Consider the following 24,114-nt stretch of genomic DNA (forward strand, 5'->3'; position numbering starts at 1 on the left):
CAAATGAAACAACTTTGTTCATTAAATACCCGCGGACCATACCCATTCCCATATTATTCCCATATTTCTCAAAACTAGAAATATCGTTTAATCGTTTAGAAAAATCATAGAGAAATCGTTTAGAGAAACTCTTTGTTCCACTGTGAAATCCCCTCTCACCATACTGCATGTCCAAAGGGGGAGAGGGTTCCTTCCAGGAATTTACGACCTGTCGTTAAGTCATGAAACTGTGGAGAGGGGGGGCTATGATCCTCCCCCCAGGGCACGTCATGACACAAATCAGGGAAAGACATATTTTGTTTGTAATCTGGTCAGATAACAACCAGTTAAAGGACATGTTTTTCTGGTTGCTATAATGACGTTTAGCACTGTTGGGAGATTTGGAAAGCCATAGGCAATCAGTCAACAATATAATAATACTTTTATTATAAATATTCATCTTTAATTTACAATCTGTAAGTACTAAGTGATTAGAAAGGTTCAGAATTTATGTGAAACATCACAGCACAGTTGAAAAATATATGGCACATGGAAATCATAAGTGTGGTTTACATAGATAGGTGGGATGGACTGAGAGTAGCTGAGGGGTGGGTTATAAAGCTCATATTCTATAATAGTTATGACTGAAAACACGATATATAATGTATACAGAATATTTTTAATTATATCCAGATATAATGTATATCAAAAAACTATATTCTTGCTATGTAACTACTGTGAAAAAAGTGCCATTTATGTAAAACGTGTGTAGAATGTACATGTAACAAAAAAAACAAAAAGTTTTTTTTGTCCTCTGAAGAGGGGAGATGGGACACAATTTTTTTTAAATTTGAAAATAATAAAAATACATTTACAAAAGCTCCTATCGCAACCAGTATACAACCTGCTCATTAACTTCTTATGGCAGGGGGCAGTATTGAGTAGCTTGGATGAATAAGGTGCCCAGAGTAAACTGCCTGCTACTCAGTCACAGAGGCTAAGATATGCATATTATTAGTACATTTGGGTAGAAAACACTATGGAGTTTCTAAAACTGTTTGAATGATGTCTGTGAGTATAACAGAACACATATGGCAGGCAAAAACCTGAGAAACATCCAACCAGGAAGTAGGAAATCTGAGGTTTGTCGTTTTTCAACTCTTGGCCTATTGAATACACAGTGGGATATTGGTCATATTGCACTTCCTAAGGCTTCCACTAGATGTCAACAGTCTTTATAACCTTGTTTGATGCTTCTACTGTGAAGTGGGGGCGAATGAGAGGGTAATGAGTCTGAGGTCTGGCAGAGAGCCACAAGCTCAGTCTCGTGAGCTCTGTTCCATTGCATTTCTACAGACATAGGAATTCTCTGGTTGGAACATTATTGAAGATTTATGGTAAAAACATCCAAAAAATTGTTTCTATACTTCGTTTGACATGCTTCTTCGAACTGTAATATAACTTTTTGGACTTTTCATCCGTACTTTCTGCTGGACTTGCAAGCGCGTCGTGAGATTGGATTCGTTTACCAAACTCGCTAACAAAAGTAGTATTTGGACATAAATTGTGAACTTTATCGAACAAATCAAACATTTATTATGGAACTGGGATTCCTGGGAGGGCATTCTGATGAAGATTATCAAAGGTAAGTGAATATTTATAATGCCTATTTCTGACTTCTGTTGACTACACAACATGGCGGATATCTGTTTGGCTTGTTTTGGTCTCTGAGTGCTGTACTCAGATTATTGCATGGTTTGCTTTTTCGGTTAAGCTTTTTTGAAATCTGACTCGCGGTTGCATTAAGGAGAAGTGTATCTAAAGTTCCATGTATAACACTTGTATTTTCATCAACATTTATGATGAGTATTTCTGTAAATTGATGTGGCTCTCTGTAAAATCACCGGATGTTTTTGGAACTACTGAACATAACGCGCCAATGTATACTGAGATGTTTTGATATAAATATGAACTATATTGAACAAAACATACATGTACTGTGTAACACGAAGTCCTGTGAGTATCATCTGATGAAGATCATCAAAGGTTAGTGATTAATTTATCTCTATTTCTGCTTTTTGTGACTCCTCTCTTTGGCTGGAAAAATGGCTGTGTTTTTCTGTGAATAGGCACTCACCTAACATAATCGTTTGTGGTACCTTTCACCGTAAAGCCTATTTGAAATCGGACACTGTGATGGGATTAACAAGAAGTGTATCTTTTAAAATGGTGTGAAATAATTGTATGTTTGAGGAATTTTAATTATGAGATTTCTGTTGTTTGGCGCCCTGCACCTTCACTGGCTGATGTCATATCGATCCCGTTAGCGGGATCTTAGCCATAGGATTTTTTAAAGTGATTTGAACCAATTTTTCTTGCTGGGTATTCCATATTAAGTGTTGGCCAATGTCACTCTGTTCCAGTTCTCTGTGTTCCTGGGGATCATCTTCTTCCTGGAGCTGACAGCTGGAGTCTTGGCCTTCGTCTTCAAGGACTGGATAAAGGACCAGCTCAACTTCTTCATTAACAACAACATCCGGGCGTACCGGGATGACATTGACCTACAGAATCTCATAGATTTCACCCAAGAATACGTAAGAGCAGTTTTCTTTTCACAACTGTCTTTCTGTGTGATGAGATTAATAATTTACTGGTGCACCCAGTGGTGTATTTGGGGCTATACGCAGGTACAGTGCCTTTGGAAAGTGTTCAGAATCCTTTACTTTTTCCACATTTTGTCACTCTACAGCAGTGGTCACCAAACTACGGCCCGCGGGCCGGATACGGCCCGTCAGCACATTTGGCCCGGCCCTCTGAACAATACCAGAGACGCTATCGAATTTTTTTCCTATTTGGCCTCCAGAAAAAAAATTCTAGGCCCGGCCCTGTCAAAGAGAGAACGGAATAATGGCGAAAAGGTTAGGTAAGAGAAAAATTGATTTTTTGTTCAATGCAAAGAAAAGGCTGTTTGTCTCATCTGTCAAGACGCGGTATTCAAAGAATACAATCTTCGCCGACACTATGAATCCCGTCACAAAGACAAGTACGATAGCTTGCAAGGCCAAATACGAGCAGACAAACTCTCAAAGCTAAAAAGTGGACTACTATCTCAGCAGAATACATTTGTACACCAAGCTCAGCTGAACCAGGCATCCGTTCGGGCCAGCTTTCGGGTTGCTAAACTGATAGCAAGAAGCGGTAAGCCTTTCACTGACGGAGAGTTTGTTAAGAAATGTATGGATGCTGTCGCGGAGGAGGTGTGTCATTTAATGCCGTAAGTCTGTCGGCGAGTACAATCACCAGACGCGTTGAAGAAATCGGGAGTAATGTATATGCCCAGCTGCAGCAGAAGACGAAAGAATTTGACTTTTTTTCATTAGCACTGGATGAGAGCACGGACGTGCAAGACACAGCGCAACTGCTCATTTTTATTCGTGGAGTTAGCGCAAACTTTGAGATATGCGAGGAGCTGGCAGCCCTCCAAAGTCTCAAAGGGACTACAACGGGAGAGGATATTTTTGACAAAGTGTGCCAAACCATGGAGAAGTTGGACCTGGACTGGTCAAAGCTAGCTAGCATCACGACTGACGGGGCTCCTAGCATGGTGGGCGAAACTCGCGGTCTAATAGGACGCATGAACCGGGAGTTGGAAAAAAGGGGTCTCACCGCCCCGCTACGAGTCCACTGCCTAATTCACCAGCAAGCACTGTGCTGCAAAGTGTTGAAGTGGGATTCTGTAATGAAGGTTGTGGTGTCGTGCATAAACTTCATCAGAGCAAAGGGACTTAAACACAGGCAGTTCCAAGAATTCCTGTCTGAACTGGAGTCTACGCACGGAGATGTGCTGTACTACACAGAGGTCCGATGGCTGAGCCGGGGCAGAGTTTTGAGGCGTTTTTACGAGCTGCTACCCGAAATTAACGCATTTCTTCATTTAAAAGACAAAACGGTCCCAGAGCTGATCGACCCAGAATGGAAATGGCACCTCGCATTTTTAACAGACGTGACAGAAATACTTAACAGCCTTAACTTGCAGCTACAAGGCGAGGGAAACTCATTTGCGACATGTATTCACACATAAAAGCATTTGAGGTGAAATTAGCGCTGCTTTTGGAACAAGTGAAAAAGCGCAACTTTGTCCATCTTCCTGCTACCCAAAACCTGTCGACAGAGAACCCAGCGGTCCCGTTCCCAGCTGAAAAGTGCATGGAAGCACTGGAAATGCTGAAGGCGGAGTTCGGTGTGCGATTCAGTGAACTACATGTTCATGCAAAAGAAATCCGTCTTTTCAGAACCCCTTTGTTGCCGACATTGATGAAGCCCAGCCTTCATATCAGTTTGAGTTGGCTGAGTTACAGAACTGTGATGTTCTGAAAGACGCATTCAAGCCCAACAGTCTCATTGACTTCTATGCCGCCCTCCCAAACGACACATATCCAAACATCAAAAACACGCAATGAAAATGTCCACAGTTTTTGGCAGCACGTATATCTGCGAAAAACCTTTTCTCGCATGAAACTGCTGAAAACCCCGATGAGATCAAGATTGACAGATGAACATTTGCATCAGTGCTTGAGACTGGCTGTAACTAGAATGGAACCTGATATTCAACTTCTCACCAGCCAGATGCAGGCCCACAGTTCACACTGATGAACATACATAGGTAAGCTCACTTTTCTGACTTGAATGAGTCATTCTGAGCATAAACAAATATAATCATAATAAAATCTACTGGGATAAAATCCATCTTTACAACCATACTGGTAGTGAAATGTATTGTGCTGTGTAGGTGCTGTATCACTTAGTTCAGTTTCTCAACCTGCTTCTTTTGTGGTTTTCACAGGGAAGTTGATGAGAGAGAGCTGCAAACAGCGGTGTCTACAAGCCTACTGGAACCTACAAAAGGATTATAAGGAAGGAACACAATAACTTTAAGAGACTGCTCATATGTGTCAGAGAGATTCTGCTCTGACAACTGAGCTGAACTTTTATCTGTTAAGATTGTGCATGGCACGACAGAAAGTTAATGTTCCATGGCTTTTTTTTCTATGAAGAACCCAGAGAGAGTTATTTAGTTATTATTTATTTCCTGTTTTTTCTGTGAAGAACTCAGAGAGGGTTATTTAGTTATTATTTATTTCATTAATAGTGTTATTATTTGTTTCCTGACTTTTTTTCTGTAAAGAACCTGGAAAGGGTTATTTGGTTATGTGTGGCTTTCTGGAAAACAATAAATTTTTTAAGCTCCCCTACGATCGTCACACTTTTTCTGTTACAAACTGACACCGGCCCCCCATCAGAGAAGGGAAAAGTTATGTGGCCCTCACAGGAAAAAGTTTGGGGACCCCTGCTCTACAGCCTTATTCTAAAATAGATTTAAAAAATAAAAAATAATTCCCTCATCAATCTACACACTAACCCATAATGACAAGTAAAAAAGTTGTTTATACATTTTTGAAAATGAATAAAAAATTAAATACTGAAATATCACATTTACATACAGTTGAAGTCGGCAGTTTACATACACTTAGGTTGGAGTCATTAAAACTTGTTTTTCAACCACTCCACAAATTTCTTGTTAACAAACTATAGTTTTCGCAAGTCAGTGAGGACATCAACTTTGTGCATGACACAAATAATTTTTCCAACAATTGTTTACAGAAAGATTATTTCACTTATAATTCACTGTATCACAATTCCAGTGGGTCAGAAGTTTACATACACTAAGTTGACTGTGCCTTTAAACAGCTTGGAAAATTCCAGAAAATTATGTCATGGCTTTAGAAGCTTCTGATAGGCTAATTGACATCATTCAAGTCAATTGGAGGTGTACCTGTGGATTTATTTCAAGGCCTACCTTCAAACAGTGCCTCTTTGCTTGACATCATGGAGATATCAGCTAAGACTTCAGAAAAAAATTGCAGACCTCCTCTAGTCTGGTTCATCCTTGGGAGCAATTTCCAAACGTCTGAAGGTACCACGTTCATCTGTACAAACAAGAGTATACAAGTATAAACACCATGGGACCATGCAGCCATCATACTGCTCAGGAAGGAGATGTGTTCTGTCTCCTAGAGATTAATGTACTTTGGTGAAAAAAGTGCAAATCAATCCCAGAACAACAGCAAAGGACGCTGTGAAGATGCTGGAGGAAACAGGTACAAAAGTATTTATATTCACAGTAAAACGAGTCCAATATCGACATAACCTGAAAGGCCACTCAGCAAGGAAGAAGCCACTGCTCCAAAACCGGCATAAAAAAGCCAGACTACGATTTGCAACTGACATGGGGACAAAGATCATACTTTTTGGAGAAATGTCCTCTGGTATGATGAAACAAAAATATAACTATTTGGCCATAATGACCATTGTTATGTTTGGAGGTAAAAGGGGGAGGCTTGCAAGCCGAAGAACACCATCCCAACCGTGAAGCACAGGGGTGGCAGCATTATGTTGTGGGGGTGCTTTCCTGCAGGAGGGACTGGTGCACTTCACAAAATACATGGCATCATGAGGGAGGAAAATTATGTGGATATATTGAAGCAACATCAATGACATCAGTCAGGAAGTTAAAACTTGGTCGCAAATGGGTCTTCCAAATGGACAATGACCCCAAGCATACTTCCAAAGTTGCTGCAAAATGGCTTAAGGACAACAAAGTCAAGGTATTGGAGTGGCCATCTCAAAGCCCTGACCTCAATCCTATAGAACATTTGTGGGCAGAACTGAAAAGTCGTGTGCGAGCAAGGAGGCCTACAAACCTGACTCAGTTACACCAGCTCTGTCAGGAGGAATGGGCCAAAATTCACCCAACTTATTGTGGGACGCTTGTGGAAGGCTACCCGATAGGTTTGACCCAATTTAAACAATTTAAAGGCAATGCTACCAAATACTAATTGAGTGTATGTAAATGTCTGACCCACTGGGAATGTGGTGAAATAAATAAAATCTTAAATAAATCATTCTCTTTACTTTTATTTAGACATTTCACATTCTTAAAATAAAGTGGTGATCCTAACGGACCTAAGACAGGGAATTTTTTGTCAGGAATTGTGAAAAACTGAGTTTAAATGTATTTGGCTAAGGTGTATGTAAACTTCCGACTTCAACTGTAAGTATTCAGACCCTTTACTCAGTACTTTGTTGTAGCATATTTGGCAGCGAATACAGCCTCGAGTCTTCTTGGGTATGCCACTACAAATGTGGCACACCTGTATTTGGGAGTTTCTCCCATTCTTCTCTGCAGATCCTCTCAAGCTCTGTCAGGTTGGATGGGGAGTGTCGCTTCACAGCTATTTTCAGGCCTCTCCGGAGATGTTCGATTGCGTTCAAGTCCGGGCTCTGGCTGGGCCACTCAAGGACATTCAGAGGCTTGTCCCAGAGCCATTCCTGCGTTGTCTTGGCTGTGTGCTGTTGGAAGGTGAACCTTCACCCCAGTCTGAGGTCCTGAGCACTCTGGAACAAGTTCCTGGACATTTCTGGGGGGAATGCCCCTAGCCCTCACCCTTCGATCCAAAAGGTCCCAGACTTGCTCAATGGGATTGAGATATGGGCTCTTCACTGGCCATGGCAGAACACATTCCTGTCTTGCAGGAAATCACACACAGAACGAGCAGTATGGCTGGTGGCATTGTCATGCTGGAGGGTCATGTTAGGATGAGCCCGTAGGAAGTGTACCACATGAGGGAGGATGATGTCTTCCCTGTAACACACAGCGTTGAGATTGCCTGCAATGACAACAAGCTCAGTCCGATGATACTGTGACACACCGCCCCAGACAATGACGGATCCTCCAAATCGATCCCGCCCCAGAGTACAGGCCTCAGTGTAACGCTCATTCCTTCGACTATAAATGCGAATCCGACCATCACACCTGGTGAGACAAAACCGCGACTCGTCAGAGAAGAGCACTTTTTGCCAGCCCTGTCAGGTCCAGCAACGGTGCGTTTGTACCCATAGGCGACGTTGTTGCCGGTGATGTCTGGTGAGTCTCCCAATAGCGCTGTCTTAGGCGTCACAGTACTGACATTGCAATTTATTGCCCTGGCCACATCTGCAGTCTTCATGCCTCCTTGCAGTTTGCCTAAGGCACGTTCACGCAGATGAGCAGGGAGCCTGGACATCTTAGTTTTGGTGTTTTTCAGAGTCAGTAGAAAGGCCTTTTTAGTGTCCTAAGTTTGACCTTAATTGCCTAACTGTGACCTTAATTGCCTACCGTCGTAAGCTGTTAGTGTCTTAACGACTGTTCCACAGGTGCATGTTGATTAATTGTTTATGATTCATTGAACAAGCATTGGAAACAGTGTTTAAACCCTTTACAGTGAAGATCTGTGAAATTATTTGGATTTTTACTAATTATCTTTGAAAGACAGGGTCCTGAAAACGGGACATTTCTTTTTTTTGCTGAGTTTATATATGGAGACTGACAAAAATAAGGGGTAAAATACACATACAAATGTAATAAAAGAAAGATCATGATTTTTTTTTTATCTCTCAGATACAGGACAGACACTTCAGAACAAACTTCCTTTTGATTGTTTTGGGGGGGACTATCTGTTGTTTCATTTAGGGAATCTGTTATTCAATGCGTTTGTGTCACGTGTGCTCCTTCTCCGGCCTCTAGGTCACCAGGCAGCTTGTGATGGCGCACCCCTGTCACCATCATTATGCGCACCTCCGCGTCATCACTTACCTGGACTCCATCACTTTCCTGATTACCTTCCCTATATATGTCACTCCCTTTGGTTCCTTCCCCAGGCATTATTGTTTCTGTTTCTGTGTCATGTCTGTGTGTTGTCCGTGTTTCTTATTTTGTATTATGTTGTGTTTATTTATTAAAACACTCACTCCCTGAACTTGCTTCCCGACTCTCAGCGCACATCGTTCAAGAATAACCCCTCACCTAAGGTAAGCATCAGGGAGTGCTTTTTTTGTGTCAGGTGGAATGATGTCAGGTATGGGGGCCGCTACAGGCTTTCATGCCTCAGCCAGATCGCCTGGCTTCCCTGCCTCCGCCAGCTCGTCAGGCTCTCATGCCTCAGCCGGATTGCCAGGCTCCACTGCCTCAGCCAGCTCGTCAGACTTTCAAGCCTTCGCCGGATCGCCAGGCTCCCCTGCTTCCACCGGCTCGTCAGGTTCTTGTGCCTCAGCCAGATTGCCAGGATCCCCTGCCTCAGCTGGTCTGTAAGGTTCCCGCGTCCCAGCCGGCAACAGGTTCCCGCGCATCAGCAGGTATGACCGGTCCGATCCTGATCCCCGGGATCGTCCCTTGGGTTGGCGTCCCGAGGCTGGACCCGAAGGCGCCGGAGAGGGGGTATCGTCACGTCTGCTCTCTCCGGTGCTCTAGGTCGCCATGCTCCCGCGTCTCAGCCGGCCTGACAGGTTTCCCGCACCTCAGCAGAGGTGACTGGTCCACTCCTGATCCCTGGGATTGTCATTTTGGTCAGCGTCCTGCGGCTGTAGCCACGTGTCGGGGAGGGGGTACTGTCACGTGTGCTCCCTCTCCGCCCTCTTGTTCACCAGGCAGCTCTTAATGGTGCACAGCTGTCACCATCGTTACGCGCACCTGCACGTCATCATTCAACTGGACTCCATCACTTCCTTGATTACCTTCCCTATATATGTCACTCCCTTTGGTTCCTTCCACAGGTGTTATTGTTTCTGTGTCATGTCTGTGCGTTGTCCGTGTTTCTTATTTTGTATTATGTTGTGTTTATTTATTAAAACACTCACTCCCTGAACTTGCTTCCCGACTCTCACCGCACATCGTTACAGTTTGTATGGGCTAATAGCAGTCAGGCCGAATACAAATGTTAATGAAATACTTTTTAAATATTGTTTTTTGTTACTTCAAGGGGTCTTAAAAATGAAATAGCAAAATTTGTTTGAATTTTAACAATTATTTGATGAAAAAATGGCTTTATGTCCTTTCAATTTATGATATCTATCAGTAAAAGTTAACTAAGACAACAAAAGTTTGGTCCGGAGTCTTGGCTGAATCTTTGCGATGCGCAATTCAGACCCCAATACACCTTCCCAATTAAATGTTCACTGCAAAGTAGGCAGAATGATATCATGATGATTTGTATCAATCGGGAGGGCATTTGTTAAAGCAAAGTGTGGGCAGCGGTGACCGCTGATTGGCTGTATATCCGTGATGCGAGTTGGTTGGAGTTGTCAACAAAGGAGCATGACAGAAACAAGTTTTTAACTACCGTTAGTTTCTTAGAAAATATATACTGTATGAAGCAATCTGTGCATTTGAACAACAGTATAAATACACCTATTTCACTTTTGCTTGTCAAAAACCGAATGACCATTGCTGCACATGCTGCCGCTCTTTTGAACAGATTAGATTATGCTGTTTAGAACGAGCAGCCAGCTCACAAACAACAAGTGCACCAGGGAGAACGCAACAAGCATGCAGATGCAATAAGTGAAAACACATGATGTAACTGGGGATAGATTGCTAACATAATGTCACAAAGCATGATTCGCTAGCCAGTTAACTTTCATATTAATTTGGAAAGACTTGAAATTGGCATGGGTGCTAGCTAGCTAGCTAGCTAGCTGATTTTTAAAGGTAGATAACTGGTTAATTTGACAAAAACAAAAATATTTCTCAATGTTTCTCAAAATTACTGTAGCTGGCTAATTAAATCGATCATGCTTTGTGATACACCCAGTGCTTTGGAATACAATCCGGGGTAGTTCCCCCTCATAGCAAATAGCTGGCAAAACAATCCAAGCAATGTTCGCACGGCCTATGCGCCCACAGAGGCGAAGCTGCTACTGCTGGCAGTCACTGAGGGGCAGAGTAGCCCAACAGCTTGTTTTGAACATTTACCAGACTTTTATGAGTGTTTAGAACACAATCCATGAATTATATATATTTTTTTAATAAAAATGTTGTCACTATTTTATCACAAGTTTTTTTTTTTTTTTGTGTGGACCAATCACAAGTGGGGCACGGCTGCTAATGCCCTAATGGGTGAGCCGCCGCTGACTGTGGGCCTACATTCAAATCGAATCAAATTGCATTTGTCACGCACCGAATACAACATGTGAAATGCTTACTTACTACAAACCCTTAACCAACAATGCAGCTCAAGAAATAGAGTTAAGAAAACATTTACTAAATAAACTAAATGTTTTCTAATAAACTAATAAACTAATAAACTAAGTCAAAAATATAATTAAGTCAAAAAGTAATACAAGAAAATGACAACAATAATGAGGCTATATACAGGGTACAAGTACTGAGTCAATGTGCGGGGGTACGGGTTAGGTGAGGTAATTTGTAAAGTGACTATGCATAGATAATAAACAGCGAGTAGCAGCAGTGTAAAAACAAAGTGTGTGTGTGGGTGGGGGGGGCGCAATGTAAATAGTCCATATGGCCTTTTGATTAATTGTTCAGCAGTCTGATGGTTTGGGGGTAGAAGCTGTTAAGGAGCCTTTTGGTCCTGGACTTGGTGCTCGGGCACCGCTTGCCGTGCGGTAGCAGAGAGAAAAGTTTATGATTTATGTGACTGGAGTCTTTTGACAATTTTTTGGGCCTTCCTCTGATACCGCCTAGTATATATAGGTCCTGGATGTGAGGAAGTTTGCCCCCAGTGATATACTGGGCCGTACGCACTACCCTCTGTAGCGCCTTACAGTCAGATGCCGAGCAGTTGCCATACCAGGCGATGATGCAACCGGTCAGGATGCTCTCGATGGTGCAGCTGTAGAACTTTTTGAGGATCTGGGGACCCATGCCAAATCTTTTCAGTCTCCTGCTCTCTTCACAGCTTTCTTGGTGTGTTTGGACTATGATGTGGACACCAAGGAACTTGAAACTCTCGACCTGTTCCACTTCAGCCCCATCGATGTTAATGGAGGCCTGTTCGGCCATCCTTTTCCTGAAGTCCACCAACAGCTCCTTACATTGTCATAGGCCTACAGTACAGAAACACCACTAGCCAAATGGTCTGTTGCCTGTGTTGAGTTGAAAAAATATATATTTTGTATATTTTTCACTGACGTCAAAAATGGTCTCCTGATATGGTTTAAGCATTGTTGTGGACTTAAAAAAAAATATATATATATATATATATAATTTTTTTTTAAAGTGTGATTTTAAGAGTAAAATCTAGAAAAAAGTATTCACACTCCTTAAACTTTTACACATTTTGCTGTGTTACAGCCTGAATTTAAAATTAATTCAATTGAGATTTTGTGTCACTGGCCTACACACAATACCCCTAAATGTCAAAGTGGAATTATGTTTTTCTAAATTTGTACAAATTAATTAAAAATGTAAAGCTGAAATGTCTTTAGTCAGTAAGTATTCAATGGCAAACCTAAATAAGTTCAGGAGTAAAAATTTGCTGAACAAGGTCCCTCAGTTGAGCAGTGAATTTCAAACACAGATTCAACCACAAAGACTAGGGAGGATTTCCAATGCCAAGAGACCACCTAATGGTAGATGGTGTCACGATCGTTTAGAGATTGATTGGACCAAGGTGCAGCGTGGTAGGAGTACATTTTTTCTTTATTTAAATGACACTGAAAAAACAACAATATACAAAAAAACGAACATAATGCTACATGCAGTGCAGAAAGCAACTGCACACAAACAGTCAAGATCCCACAAACTAAAGGTGGAAAAATGTCTGCCTAAGTATGATCCCCAATCAGAGACAACGATAGACCGCTGCCTCGGATTGGGAACCATACCCGGCCAACAAAGAAATAGAAAAAACTAGAATGCCCACCCAAATCACAACCGACCTAACCAAATAGAGAAATTAAAAGGCTCTCTAAGGTCAGGGTGTGACAGATGGGTAAAAATACAAATAAAAAATACACTGAATATCCCATTGAACATGGTGAAGTTATTAATTACACTTTGGATGATGTATCAATATACCCAGCCACTACAAAGATACAGGCGTCCTTCCTAACTCAGTGGCTGGAGAGGAAGGAAAACGCTCAGGGATTTCACCATGAGTCTGAATGGTGACATTAAAACAGTTACATAGTTTAATGACTGTGATAGGTGAAAACGGAGGATGCATCAACAACATTGTAGTTACTATACAATACTAACCTAAATTACAAAGTGAAAAGAAGGAAGCCTGTACAGAATACACATAATACAAAACATGCATCCTGTTTGCAATAAGGTAAAACGGCAAAAATAATGTGTGTCACGTTCTGACCTTTATTTCCTTTGTTTTGTCTTTATTTAGTTTGGTCAGGGCTGGGGTGGGCAGTCTGTGTGTTTTTCTATGTTGGGGTTTTGAGTTCAGCCTAGTATGGTTCTCAATCAGAGGCAGGTGTCGTTAGTTGTCTCTGATTGAGAATCATACATGGGTAGCCTGGGTTTCCCTTTTGAGTTGTGGGTGTTTGTTTTCCGTGTGAGTGTTTGTTGCCACGGTACTGTTTCGGTTTTCGTTCATTTTCACATTTATTGTTTTGTATTTCATAGTGTTCAGTTTGTCTTAAAATAAATGTTATGGATACTTACCACGCTGTGCATTGGTCCTCCGATCCTTCTCGCTACTCCTCCTCAGAAGAGGAGGAAGAATGCCGTTACAATGTGCCTAAGATATTAACTTAATATCCTGAATACAAAACATTATGTTTGGGGAAAATCCAACACATCACGAGTACCACTCTTCATATTTTCAAGCATGGTTGTGGCTGTGTCAAGTTATGGATATGCTTGTCATCGGCAAGGTCTAGTGAGTTTTTTAGGATAAAAAGAAACAGAATAGAGCAAAGCACAGGCAAAATCCTGGAGGAAAACCTGGTTCAGTCTGCTTTCCAACAGACACTGGGAGACAAATTTACCTTTCAGCAGGAAAAGAACCAAAACACAAAGCCATACACTGAAGTTGCTTATCAAGACAACATTGAATGTCCCTGAATGGCATAGTTACAGTTTTGACTTAAATCAGCTTGAAAATCTATAGCAAGAGTTGAAAATGGCTGTCTAGGAACGATCAACAACCAAATTGATAGTGCTTGATAAAAATATATATATTGTACAATGCAGGTGTGCTAAGCTCTGAGAGACTCACAGCTGTAATCACTCCCAAAGGTGATTCTAACATGTATTGACTCAGGGGCTGTGAACACTTACGTAAATTAGGCATTTCATTTTCAAAAAACATGTTTTCACTTTGTCTTCATGGATTATTCTATGTAGATGGGTGAAAAATAAGTGGAACAAGTCAAGGGATATGAATACTTTCTGAAGGCACTGTATAGGAAAGCATAGACTTTTTCAGACCTTTCCTTCACAGGTGGGCCATTTGGGAAATGTATACAACTTTTCAACTTTTCTCCAATACTATAGAGCCATTACCATGTCCATCAATGCTTGAATAGAAACCTAGTTCACACCCCCGATTTTGAAGTCAACACAGTCGCTACAGTCCCATTAGTTTTCTTTTTAGCCTCGTTTGAATGTTGCGGTTGCGCACATTTGTACGGAATGGGGTGAGTTTACGTTAGTTATTTTCAGAAGCTTCTGCCTAGCATTACCTAGCTAGCTAAATAACCAAATGCACATAAAACTGTCTATGTGGATTGACAACTACCTAGGTTAATGGAAAGTATTGTAAGGGCCACACCCACTGTGATGCTAGTAGCAATTCAATTATGTGTATTACTGAATGCTCAATTATGTGTATTACTGAATGCAATGTTTACCTCTCAGTAATGCTGTGTTTATATGGTACGAGGTTGATAGCAAACAATGTAATTGTTTTCAATGAGAGCATGACGGTAAATGCTGTTGAGTATTACTGAATGCTCAATTATGTGTATTACTGAATGCAATGTTTAGCTCTCAGTAATGCTGCGTTTATATGGTACGAGGTTGATGGCAAACAATGTAATTGTTTTCAATGAGAGCATGACGGTAAATGCTGTTGAGGCTGGAGGTGAATGTCATTAGCCGCCACAGTAGATGACACTTGCCACCAGAGTTACAATATTTCATCTTTTGGTGTGTGCCCTAGTTTTGTTTTCTACCGGATGTTGATTTGCAACGTTTATTTACTGAAATCACCATAGGAACTCATACCATTGTGCTGGCTTGCTTTTGCCATCACTCATTTTCTTGCTTTCTTGTCCTACTGGTATGACGTTTTTTGCGAGCTCAGCATAAGACGTTGTTGATGTCTAAACAGGATGTTGTTCTGTCTCTTTGGCCTTTCCAGTGGGAGTGTTGTGGAGCCTTTGGGGCAGACGACTGGAACTTGAACATCTACTTCAACTGCACTGATTCCAACCCAAGTCGCGAGAAGTGTGGAGTCCCCTTTTCATGCTGCACCAAAGACCCCGCAGTACGTGTTCTCTCACTTCACTGAACTATACCCACTATCTTCTGAAGTACAGACAGCTTTTATTGGAGTTGATCAGTCAGTACTTCAGTTATAAAATGCCCCATTCTAATGTCCAGCCACCAGCGTATTACATTAGTTCATACCAATACACTTGAATAGTAAAGTGGCCCGCGAACACACTTAGCAAAGTCAGTAGGTTAAAGCTCAATACCATCGGAGTTGTTTCTCTCTGCCTAGTCAGAAGACATGTGGTAGACCCTCTCTGTAAAACGCACTGGCTAGATTACAGCATTCAGATCGCAGTGTTTAGTCTTCTCAGAGGCTGCCGAACAGAATATACTATCTTCGCTCATGTCCCTTTTTAAGGGGTTAACGTCTCACAGTGGCTAACTTCACATCACCATAAATCATACGCATACAACACAAACAAGGAGGGACACAACTAGCCTGTGCCGCACAGAACTCACTCATACTACAGCCAAACGGCACACAAATAGGCTATATAACCCTAGCTGAACCTTGTTTGAAGATGTTTATGATGAAATCTCTTTTTTTTAGCATGCAACAAGACCAGATGGCATATATCTTCAAATTACATTTCCTTGCCTACAAGCACGTGCAAATTCTAAATCCTTGACATTGACATTATCCATAATATTTGAAAAATAACTAATGGTTTGGCTTACTATACAGGTCAATATACAGTGGGGCAAAAAAAGATTTAGTCAGCCACCAATTGTGCAAGTTCTCCCACTTAAAAAGATGAGAGCGGCCTGTAATTTTCATCATAGGTACACTTCAACTATGACAGACAAAATGAGAAGAAAACAATCCAGAAAATCACATTGTAGGATTTTTTATGAATTTATTTCCAAATTATGGTGGAAAATAAGTATTTGGTCAATAACAAAAGTTTATCTGAATACTTTGTTATATACCTTTTCTTGGCAATGACAGAGGTCAAATGTTTTTTGTATGTCTTCACAAGGTTTTCACACACTGTTGCTGGTATTTTGGCCCATTCTTCCATGCAGATCTCCTCTAGAGCAGTGATGTTTTGGGGCTGTTGCTGGGCAACACGGACTTTCAACTCCCTCCAAAGATTTTCTATGGGGTTGAGATCTGGAGACTGGCTAGGCCACTCCAGGACCTTGAAATGCTTCTTACGAAGCCACTCGTTCGTTGCCCGGGTGGTGTGTTTGGGATCATTGTCATGCTGAAAGACCCAGCCACGGTTCATCTTCAATGCCCTTGCTGATGGAAGGAGGTTTTCACTCAAAATCTCATTCATTCTTTCCTTTACACGGATCAGTCGTCCTGGTCCCTTTGCAGAAAAACAGCCCCAAAGCATGATGTTTCCACCCCCATGCTTCACAGTAGGTATGATGTTCTTTGGATGCAACTCAGCATTCTTTGTCCTCCAAACACGACGAGTTGGGTTTTTACCAAAAAGTTATATTTTGGTTTCATCTGACCATATGACATTCTCCCAATCTTCTTCTGGATCATCCAAATGCTCTCTAGCAAACTTCAGACGGGCCTGGACATGTACTGTCTTAAGCAGGGGGACACGTCTGGCACTGCAGGATTTGTGTCCCTGGTGGCGTAGTGTGTTACTGATGGTAGGCTTTGTTACTTTGGTCCCAGCTCTCTGCAGGTCATTCACTAGGTGCCCCCATGTGGTTCTGGGTTTTTTGCTCACCGTTCTTGTGATCATTTTGACCCCACGGGGTGAGATCTTGCGTGGAGCCCCAGATCGAGGGAGATTGTCAGTGGTCTTGTATGTCTTCCATTTCCTAATAATTGCTACCACAGTTGATTTCTTCAAACCAAGCTGCTTACCTATTGCAGATTCAGTCTTCCCAGCCTGGTGCAGGTCTACAATTTTGTTTCTGGTGTCCTTTGACAGCTCTTTGGTCTTGGCCATAGTGGAGTTTGGAGTGTGACTGTTTGAGGTTATGGACAGGTGTCTTTTATTTACATTTACATTTAAGTCATTTAGCAGACGCTCTTATCCAGAGCGACTTACAAATTGGTGAGTTCACCTTAAGACATCCAGTGGAACAGCCACTTTACAATAGTGCATCTAAATCTTTTAAGGGGGGTGAGAAGGATTACTTTATCCTATCCTAGGTATTCCTGAAAGAGGTGGGGTTTCAGGTGTCTCCGGAAGGTGGTGATTGACTCCGCTGTCCTGGCGTCGTGAGGGAGTTTGTTCCACCATTGGGGGGCCAGAGCAGCGAACAGTTTTGACTGGGCTGCGCGGAAACTGTACTTCCTCAGTGGTAGGGAGGCGAGCAGGCCAGAGGTGGATGAACGCAGTGCCCTTGTTTGGGTGTAGGGCCTGATCAGAGCCTGGAGGTACTGAGGTGCCGTTCCCCTCACAGCTCCGTAGGCAAGCACCATGGTCTTGTAGCGGATGCGAGCTTCAACTGGAAGCCAGTGGAGAGAGCGGAGGAGCGGGGTGACGTGAGAGAACTTGGGAAGGTTGAACACCAGACGGGCATGTGGCGTTCTGGATGAGTTGTAGGGGTTTAATGGCACAGGCAGGGAGCCCAGCCAACAGCGAGTTGCAGTAATCCAGACGGGAGATGACAAGTGCCTGGATTAGGACCTGCGCTGCTTCCTGTGTGAGGCAGGGTCGTACTCTGCGGATGTTGTAGAGCATGAACCTACAAGAACGGGCCACCGCCTTGATGTTAGTTGAGAACGACAGGGTGTTGTCCAGGATCACGCCAAGGTTCTTAGCGCTCTGGGAGGAGGACACAATGGAGTTGTCAACCGTGATGGCGAGATCATGGAACGGGCAGTCCTTCCCCGGGAGGAAATATTTTATACTGATAACAAGTTCAAACAGATGCCATTAATACAGGTAACGAGTGGAGGACAGAGGATCCTCTTAAAGAAGAAGTTACAGGTCTGTGAGAGCCAGAAATCTTGCTTGTTTGTAGGTGACCAAATACTTATTTTCCACCATAATTTGCAAATAAATTCATTAAAAATCATACAATGTGATTTTCTGGATTTGCTTTTCTCATTTTGTCTGTCATAGTTGAAGTGTACCTATGATGAAAATTACAGGCCTCTCTCATCTTTTTAAGTGGGAGAATTTGCACAATTGGTGGCTGACTAAATACTTTTTTGCCCCACTGTATATGCCTATATCAAGCTCATTAACAACCCCAGTTTTAGCAGCCTCTACATCCATTTCTATCTACTGTTTGCAAACTTGTCGCAGGTTTGGTTTTGAGTCAATTAGGCGAATGCTGTGAATATACCGTTTATAAATATCCTCTCGTTTATATTGTAGGAGGATGTCATTAACACCCAGTGTGGCTACGACATTCGAGCTAAAGCGGTGAGTTTAATCATTCTTTTTGCAGAAAATATGTTATTTCCCAACAGTAACTTATTTGAGATTCCTGGAAATGCTGTGAAGTACTTAATCCAGGAGTCTGCACCTATATTCTTATTCGAAAGTTGCTGTTATTAGTATTGAGCCGACACAGTGAGGCTGGTGCAATGCCTGAGTAGTAGAGGGGAAAACGTTCTTCAGAGACCTGCTGTCTTGCCTTTTGGATCAAAATGAATAATATTACATGGAAAGGGGGGACTTGATCCTAGATCAGCACTCCTACTCCGAGACACTTGATACAAACAGCCCCAGAATCCAACATTACGGCAGTCTGTTCACTTGGAAGCAAGCTCTGGGAGCCTTTTCCACAGCATGGGGATGGGTTGTTTCATCAAAAGGCAGCCCTCAAAATAAAACAGTGGAATTGCGAAATAGGAATCGTAGAAAACTGTTTCCCATTAGTCATTGGCAGGTTGGTTGAGCTAGATGAGGTAATTCTTACTGCACTCCACCCAAGTCTAAGTCACAACACTGGTCTCACAGTCCATCACCACTCTCCCAGCTCCCATTTAACAACAGCTGGTTCCCTCAGTACTATGGGTTGCATGGAATTACTCATGGTGGAGAAATGTGCTTTGGGCCAAGTACCATGGGAGAGAGAGTAATGTAAGGAAGGGGTGTATTTATTTTCCAAACATTACCCTCACACTGTGAAAAGCATACATTTGGAGACTGTTTTCATAAGATTCAGTTCAGGGAAGGTATTTTAACAAAAGGACATGGTGAACTGCAGGATGTTCATGGAATGGCCATTTGGTGAGATACAGTAAGCTCCAAGAGTATTGGGATAGTGACAAATGTTTTGTTGTTTTGTCTCTGTACTCCAGCACTTTGGATTTGAAATGATACAAACATTTTTGGTTAAAGTGCAGATTGTCAGCTTAATTTGAGGGTATTTTTATTCATATCGGGGAACCGTTTAAAAATTGCAGCACGATTTGTACATAGTCCACCCATTTTAGGGGGACCAAAAATTATTCTGACTAGGGCTGTTATGGTGACCGTATTACCGCCACACCGACGGCCATGAGTCATGATTCCACGTGACCGTTTAGTCACGGTAATTAGGCTTCTTCAAGCTCTGATGCTTTTGATGGTCATTAGTAGCCTACCAAGTTTGGTACTCAGCACTCTATTGTCCCTCTAATCACTCTGACATCAATGCAAATGTTATCGAATATCTAATCAAACACTTCACGAGAGCCCATGAGCTCATGTTGTGCAACATTTCTATAGGCTATGCAATTACGTGAGAAAACAGAATGATGGCCTCTATTAAAAAGAGGAGGATCCCATCAGCTTTCTATAAGCTATGCCTACTATATTTATTTCTCAACTTTTCTAATATTAAGCACATTGCTTCTCTTTACAACAGGATGGCATGAAGATTAACAATGGGAATAGCATCCTCCATTCGCTATTTAAGTGCATAGATGACATGTATTTTTTCCTCCTGCCCCTGCATCGAGACAGGTGCATGATAATGGTCCATTCTAAATAAATAAAAATTCACACATATATTATTTAGTATATGTAAAGACAAGATTAAATCAAGAATAGTCTGATGGTTGACAATATTAGGCTATCACTTGTGATTGATATATTTGTTGTCGGGAAAATCAAGGCATTTTTTTCAAATCATCATAACGGTTTGCATCATGCAGCCTTAGAATATATTTAAAAAATCTAAACATATAGCCCAACGTTTGCATCTGACCATGGAGAGCCCTCGGGGTTCTCTGTGGTGTAGTGGGTCGGGGTGTGACTAGGGGGGTTTCTTGGTATTGTATTTCTATGTTGGTGTGTGTGTATGGTTCCCAATTGGAGGCAGCTGTTAATCGTTACCTCTAAATGGGGATCATACTTAGTGTGTCCTTTTTCCCACCTGCTATGGGGGATATTGTTTTGTATGAGTGCCTATGTGCGCTACGTATTTCACGATCGTTATATCTTTGTTGTTTTGAAAGTTTCACTATCATTAAAATGTGGAACTCTACTCACGCTGTGCCTTGGTCCAATTATTCATATGACGGTCGTGACAGTATCACAAATCAAGTGGCCAAATAACTTCGTAAAGTTAAGCACATTAATCTGATTTACAACAGGTGTAGAGCCCAACTGGCATACATATGCAGCAAGTGGGTATCAAGTTTGAGTTTCAATATAAATTTAACCATTAAAATACACATTTATAATAAAAGCATTACATGCATAATTGCATTTGCTGTCACTTTTGAGGGTGGTGTTTTCTGCTAATGGAACATTTGCGCGTATAGCCTAATGCCATGGGTCATTGCTGAGCTTATAATGTGAAGAAATAGCCTAATAGTTTAGCAACATTTTAAGTTAAACATTCTGATCTGTTGGCGTCATTACTTTAAACGTTTTTTTGATGCTAGTGGTTGTATTATCGCATCCCACAACTGTCCCAGACTATGCTGGAAATATTTATTTCCCGCACAGAATAGAATAGGTCAACTTTTGTTCTCTGGGGGATAGTAGAGTGTGCGTTTGCCGTTCGTTAGGCCTACTTCTCTTGTTGATTGACAAAAATAAATGTGGACAGTTCTTCCAATATCTTCAATTTGCGCTTCGGAGTTAGATAAGGAGGACAGTTGCGTCCCCGATGTGTCTGTCTTCACTTGTATCCTGTGAGAAAGACCCGATCAAGTGACAGAGAGTGAGAGGTTCTTCAGCGCGCCCAGCTGGGAGACGGGAATTATAATTATTATATTCAGCCCAAGGGCACAACAGCTACTGCTTGTCAAATTTTGAAAGACTGATGAAGTGTGTACAGCCTGTGCAAAAAAACAAAGCAGAGCTCATGCCTTTCAAATCATCATTAGAGTCGCATTATGCAGCCCTAGAATGTTTTAAAAATCTAAACATATAGCCCAAGGTTTGTTTCACAACTAAAGTTACAAAACTAAAGTCTAAATTAAACATATAGGAGTACCTGTTTCTTTATTAACCTCTCAACACAGAATAGCCGCATGTGTGCACTTCCCCAAATAATTTGGAGAAAATATCCTTTTTATTTTATTCAGCTATGTTCAATTGTGTTCTTCATACTATATAAAATAATGCCACGGAATTCAAAGCAAATCATGTCTGCTAAATGAACTAGTGTAGCCCACAGCCATATGGCATTGCCAGATAAGCCAGATAAGATCAAATAAGCCAGATAAGGATAACTCAGAGTATGCTATTCTGTTCTTCTGAAACACACTACATTTTCTTCATATCATGTTTCTTTAGACTGGTATAAAATAAATAATGGCTTTATTGTGATGGTGTAGGCTATAGTACATGGATTTCTTAGACTTTTTAAAGTGTAGATGTTCCTAAGGTCTGCATCAGTGGCTTGTAGGCTATGCATGGATGCCAGTAGATGTTAAATGTGTTAATTATCGGTCAATTACCATGAGACCAGCAGTTATTAGCTTGAAATTCACCGGCTAACACAATTTCATGACCGCTACAGCCCTAATGGAGTTTAAAGTAATCAAAAGTTGAATATTTGGTCTCCTATTCCTAGCACGCAATGATTACATCAAGCTTGTGGTCTAAACACTTGTTGGATGATTTTGCTGTTTGTTTTGGTTGTGTTTCAGATCATTTTGTGCCCAATAGAAATTAATGGTAAATAATGTATTTGGTCATTTTGGAGTCACTTTTATTGTTTATAAGAATATAATATGTTTCTTAACTCTTCTACATTAATGTGTATGCTACCATGATTACGGATAATCCTTAATGAATCGTGAATAATGATGAGTGAGACGCATATTTTTCATCTGTAACTTTCTCACTCATCCTTATTCACAATTCAAAACATCAAACGTTGTGAAATGTGTCACTGTCTCAATACCTTTGGAGCTCACTGTATATGGCATGCAAGTCAGGGTGAAGTTGCCGCTACACGCTGATCTTTGGTCAGTTTTGCATTTAGGATTGGGGGAGGGGAAGCTGATCCTAGCTCTATATCTAAATGTAGGAGAAACTTCACCCCATAGTGCCCGCGAAAACACTTGAGGTGACTAATAAGGTGGCTAACAAAAGCTGACATTTAACATCTAGGCTACTGAAGCATGATTAACCTGATGTACAATTCACATAATAATATAACAATACTTTAAAGTAGCTATGCCATTTAGCAGACGCTGTTATCCAAAGCGACTTCTAGTATAGTAACTGTTTTTTGTAAATGTGGTGGTAGCATGATGCTCTAACCAACTGAGCTACTGGACTGTAAGATAAAAATGTTAGCATGAAAGGTCATTGTTTTGTTTTGTGTCGTCTCTGCTGTGTTAGGACTCGGAGCAGATGACCTTTATCTACATCAAAGGCTGTGTGCCTCAGTTTGAGAAGTGGCTTCAAGACAACCTGACAGTGGTGGCAGGGATCTTCATAGGAATCGCTTTACTACAGGTTGGGAACACATGTCTGATACATAAGCCCCAAATACACCGGAGTATGAACCCTAGAGTTTTACCTGTGTCTGCTTTCAGTGCATTTTTGGTTTTAAAGCTAAAGCCTGGGATTTGAGAAGCTGTTCAATGGTAATTTCAATTCTTGATATTTTACACATTGATATAGCTCACTGAATATGTATAACTTATAAATGCCTCATGAGTTTAGCACAACTGTTTGTCTTCACCACAATCCAAAATATAAGGGACGGAAATCAATCCAAAGCTGCGTTATGGAGCACTTGACATATTCAGATCATTTCCAATAGAGCTGACATCTGGCATGTTTACCTTGGATGCGATCTCCACGTATGCGGTAACATTGGCTTTTAAAAAGGTACATTGTTCGACAACGTTCTATGGGTTGAATCCCCTCCAAGGTTTCATTATTCCATTGTTTACAAACACGAAGAATGTGAACTAACGACATATATGGTTGAAACTATCATGTAGATGTCATGGACTGTCAGACCTTGCATCTAGAGTGCTGTCTAGGAATTTGAGAGGGGTTACATTTCCCGACCCCCATCCCTCAGATGTATAATAAAACAAATAGCGGGCACCCCTTTTGTTGTTTTTTCAAAATTGTGTTTTCTCTGACATGTTGCGGGAATGGACTGTAACTTGAAATAGCCAGGTTTTTTTGATTTGATAGTGGTGTCAATGATCAATTTCTTAAGATGTCTTGAAACATTGCTTATCTCTGCTTTTTATGTTCATAGCTGACTATGCTTGTGCATATGGTTGTGGACTTTACTTGCTACTATTTTTTATTTTACCTTTATTTAACTAGGCAAGTCAGTTAAGAACAAATTATTATTTACAATAAAGGCCTAGGAACAGTGGATTAACGGCCTTGTTCAGGGTCAGAACAACAGATTTTTACCTTGTCAGCTCAGGGATTCGA

General features: G+C 41.4%; 1 protein-coding gene and 1 long non-coding RNA gene across 2 annotated transcripts in view; both read left to right on the forward strand.

The window, feature by feature from the left end:
- LOC115137214 (tetraspanin-5-like) overlaps positions 1 to 24,114 on the forward strand; it is a 40,255-nt gene that overhangs the window by 12,916 nt on the left and 3,225 nt on the right. Inside the window, exons 4-7 of the mRNA XM_029673382.2 lie at positions 2,403 to 2,573; positions 15,195 to 15,320; positions 18,631 to 18,678; positions 23,050 to 23,166. Coding sequence (XP_029529242.1) covers positions 2,403 to 2,573; positions 15,195 to 15,320; positions 18,631 to 18,678; positions 23,050 to 23,166 — 462 coding nt within the window. The remainder of the gene's footprint in view (positions 1 to 2,402; positions 2,574 to 15,194; positions 15,321 to 18,630; positions 18,679 to 23,049; positions 23,167 to 24,114) is intronic.
- Positions 2,580 to 5,228, forward strand: LOC135574009 (uncharacterized). Its single transcript, XR_010465121.1, has 2 exons — positions 2,580 to 4,642; positions 4,823 to 5,228. It is a non-coding gene; the product is annotated as an uncharacterized LOC135574009 (long non-coding RNA).

The sequence above is a fragment of the Oncorhynchus nerka genome, linkage group LG11, assembly GCF_034236695.1.
Source record: "Oncorhynchus nerka isolate Pitt River linkage group LG11, Oner_Uvic_2.0, whole genome shotgun sequence".
NCBI lineage: Eukaryota > Metazoa > Chordata > Actinopteri > Salmoniformes > Salmonidae > Oncorhynchus > Oncorhynchus nerka.